Source organism: Penaeus monodon, chromosome 10 (assembly GCF_015228065.2).
Source record: "Penaeus monodon isolate SGIC_2016 chromosome 10, NSTDA_Pmon_1, whole genome shotgun sequence".
In the NCBI taxonomy this organism is placed as follows: domain Eukaryota; kingdom Metazoa; phylum Arthropoda; class Malacostraca; order Decapoda; family Penaeidae; genus Penaeus; species Penaeus monodon.
In genome coordinates this window covers 26,602,624-26,604,734 of record NC_051395.1, presented here as the reverse complement: position 1 = coordinate 26,604,734, position 2,111 = coordinate 26,602,624, and the positions used below count along the sequence as shown (strand labels likewise).

The 2,111-nt window shown below is 45.2% G+C and overlaps 1 protein-coding gene across 1 annotated transcript in view; it reads right to left on the bottom strand.

Annotated features, from left to right (window-relative positions):
• LOC119577581 overlaps positions 1-1,269 on the bottom strand; it is a 2,943-nt gene extending 1,674 nt beyond the window's left edge. The window contains exon 1 of the mRNA XM_037925162.1: positions 1-1,269. This exon is cut by the window's left edge and continues 1,674 nt beyond it. Within this exon, the coding sequence (XP_037781090.1) occupies positions 1-1,269 (1,269 nt within the window).
• Positions 1,270-2,111: the final 842 nt, after the last annotated feature.

Here is a 2,111-nt window from a genome sequence, read left to right as displayed (position 1 = left end):
CACAAGTACTTCATCCCCTTCTTTTAACGTTCGAGCTCTAGCTTTCCTGTCGAAGTACGTCTTGTACATTCTGCTATTCACGTCTGCATGAGCGGATGCTAGTTGAGCCGATTGTTCTAATCTAGATCTCAGATCTAATACATATTGATAGGTACTCTTAACCTCCCCATCAATATCTTTAGTCCATAAATTATGCAGAATTGATAAAGGGCCACGTACCTTACGGCCGTACAGCAACTCAAACGGACTAAATTTTAGCGTATCGTGAGGAATCTCGCGATACGCAAACAAGACGGATGGGATGTAACGATCCCAGTCATGTGGTCGTTCGCTGCAGAGCTTTTTCAACATAGCTTTTAGCACTGCGTGAAAACGTTCGACGGTACCATTACAACACGCGTGATACGGACTGGTGTATAATGCTTTAACAGAAAGTAATCGGTTGATCTCTGCCATCAAATCAGACTTAAATTGTGTACCACGATCAGAAAGAATCTCTTTCGGTATTCCTACACGAGCGAAAATGGTTAACAACGCTTCAGCAACAGTTACCGAGTCGATATTTCTCAGAGGAACTGCCTCAGGAAATCTGGTGGCCATGTCAATCAAGGTCAACATATACTTGTGGCCTCGGCTCGAGGGCGGGGAGATCGGCCCGACGATATCAATCGCTACTCGGGAAAACGGCTCGCTTATGACTGGCATCTGAACCATGGGGGCCTTTCTGATCTTGCCCTTAGGGACCGTTTTCTGGCAAGCATGACAAGAGCGACAGTAGCGTTTGATCTCTGCGCCTGCTCCTGGCCAAAAGAATTTATGGAATACCTTTTCTGCAGTCTTTCGATGAGAGAAATGACCTGCCAAAGGGGAATCGTGAGCCATAGACAAAATTATTGGAATAAATCTACGGGGCACAACCAATTGTTTCTCTCCGATTTCGTGTTCGTGTTTGCTCTTTACGCAAATACGGTAAATCAACCCATTTACTCGTTCGAATTTTACCGAACGACTTTTAACAGTGACAATAGCTTTAATTCTTTCCTTAGAACGAATGTGTTCTAGAGACGGGCAAGAGGACTGAGCATCCATGAAGTCTTGCTTGGAGACGTTCTCAAATTTGAAGCTGGGAACAATTAGTTTGTCAGGACCGACATTTTCCTTCGCTTTGGCGGCCCGCGTCGCAACAGCATTAATTTCGCTCCTCTGAGGAGTTTTGGCTGCTTTCGTGTTCGGAATGTTCACGCTCGACGCCTTGACCCCCGGCACCATACCTATGAGGACATCCGTGAACTTTATCGGCGCAACCACGACGTCAAACCACCCATTCAGGAATTTACTCCTAATCAGACAACGTGCGGTGGGGAATTCGCGCCGCTCCCCAGGTAGTCATACAGCGCAACCACCTTTCCTCGCTTGACCGAGGCGGGCACGAGCGATTCCTTCACTATCACTGACGAGCAACCCGAATCAAAAAGTACATTCACTGGCTTGCCATTTAAGGATCCATCACACGTAATACCGTGATCGTAATTTACATTAGCCTTAAATGCAGCATTTACTTTCTGAGAAGTCTTGGGTTTCGCGAATTTAAGTTCGGGGCAAGAAGGACGTATGTGACCCACTTTGGAACAGTGGTGACAAATCACATCCTTAAGGGGAACATTCGTATCTTTCTTATAAGCAGATTCATCTTTAACAGGTGTTTTATGACCTCTACCAGCTCTATGGGCGCAACGATACCTATCTGCTGTTTGAGCCATTTCCACTGTACTTGCGAACGTCCGTTCTTGAGAAAGATGCGAAGGTCAAGAGGGCAATTACTCAACAGCTGGTCTTGTATCAAAAGTCAAACAACGAGTTGTATTCCCTTTCGACACTACTCATGATTAACCAGTGATCTAAATACTGGGTCATTCTCGTAATTAACTGAACGTAAGTCTCAGTATCACCAACTTTGCTTTCTTTGAACTTTTTACGGTATGAGTCAGCGTCAACGTTATACGCCTTCAACAACGCGTCTTTTAACTGACTGTAATCCTTCAAAATGTCGTCTGCCAAACTTACGTAAATTTGCAAGGCCTTACCTCCCAAGAGTGAGCCAAGGTAAATAT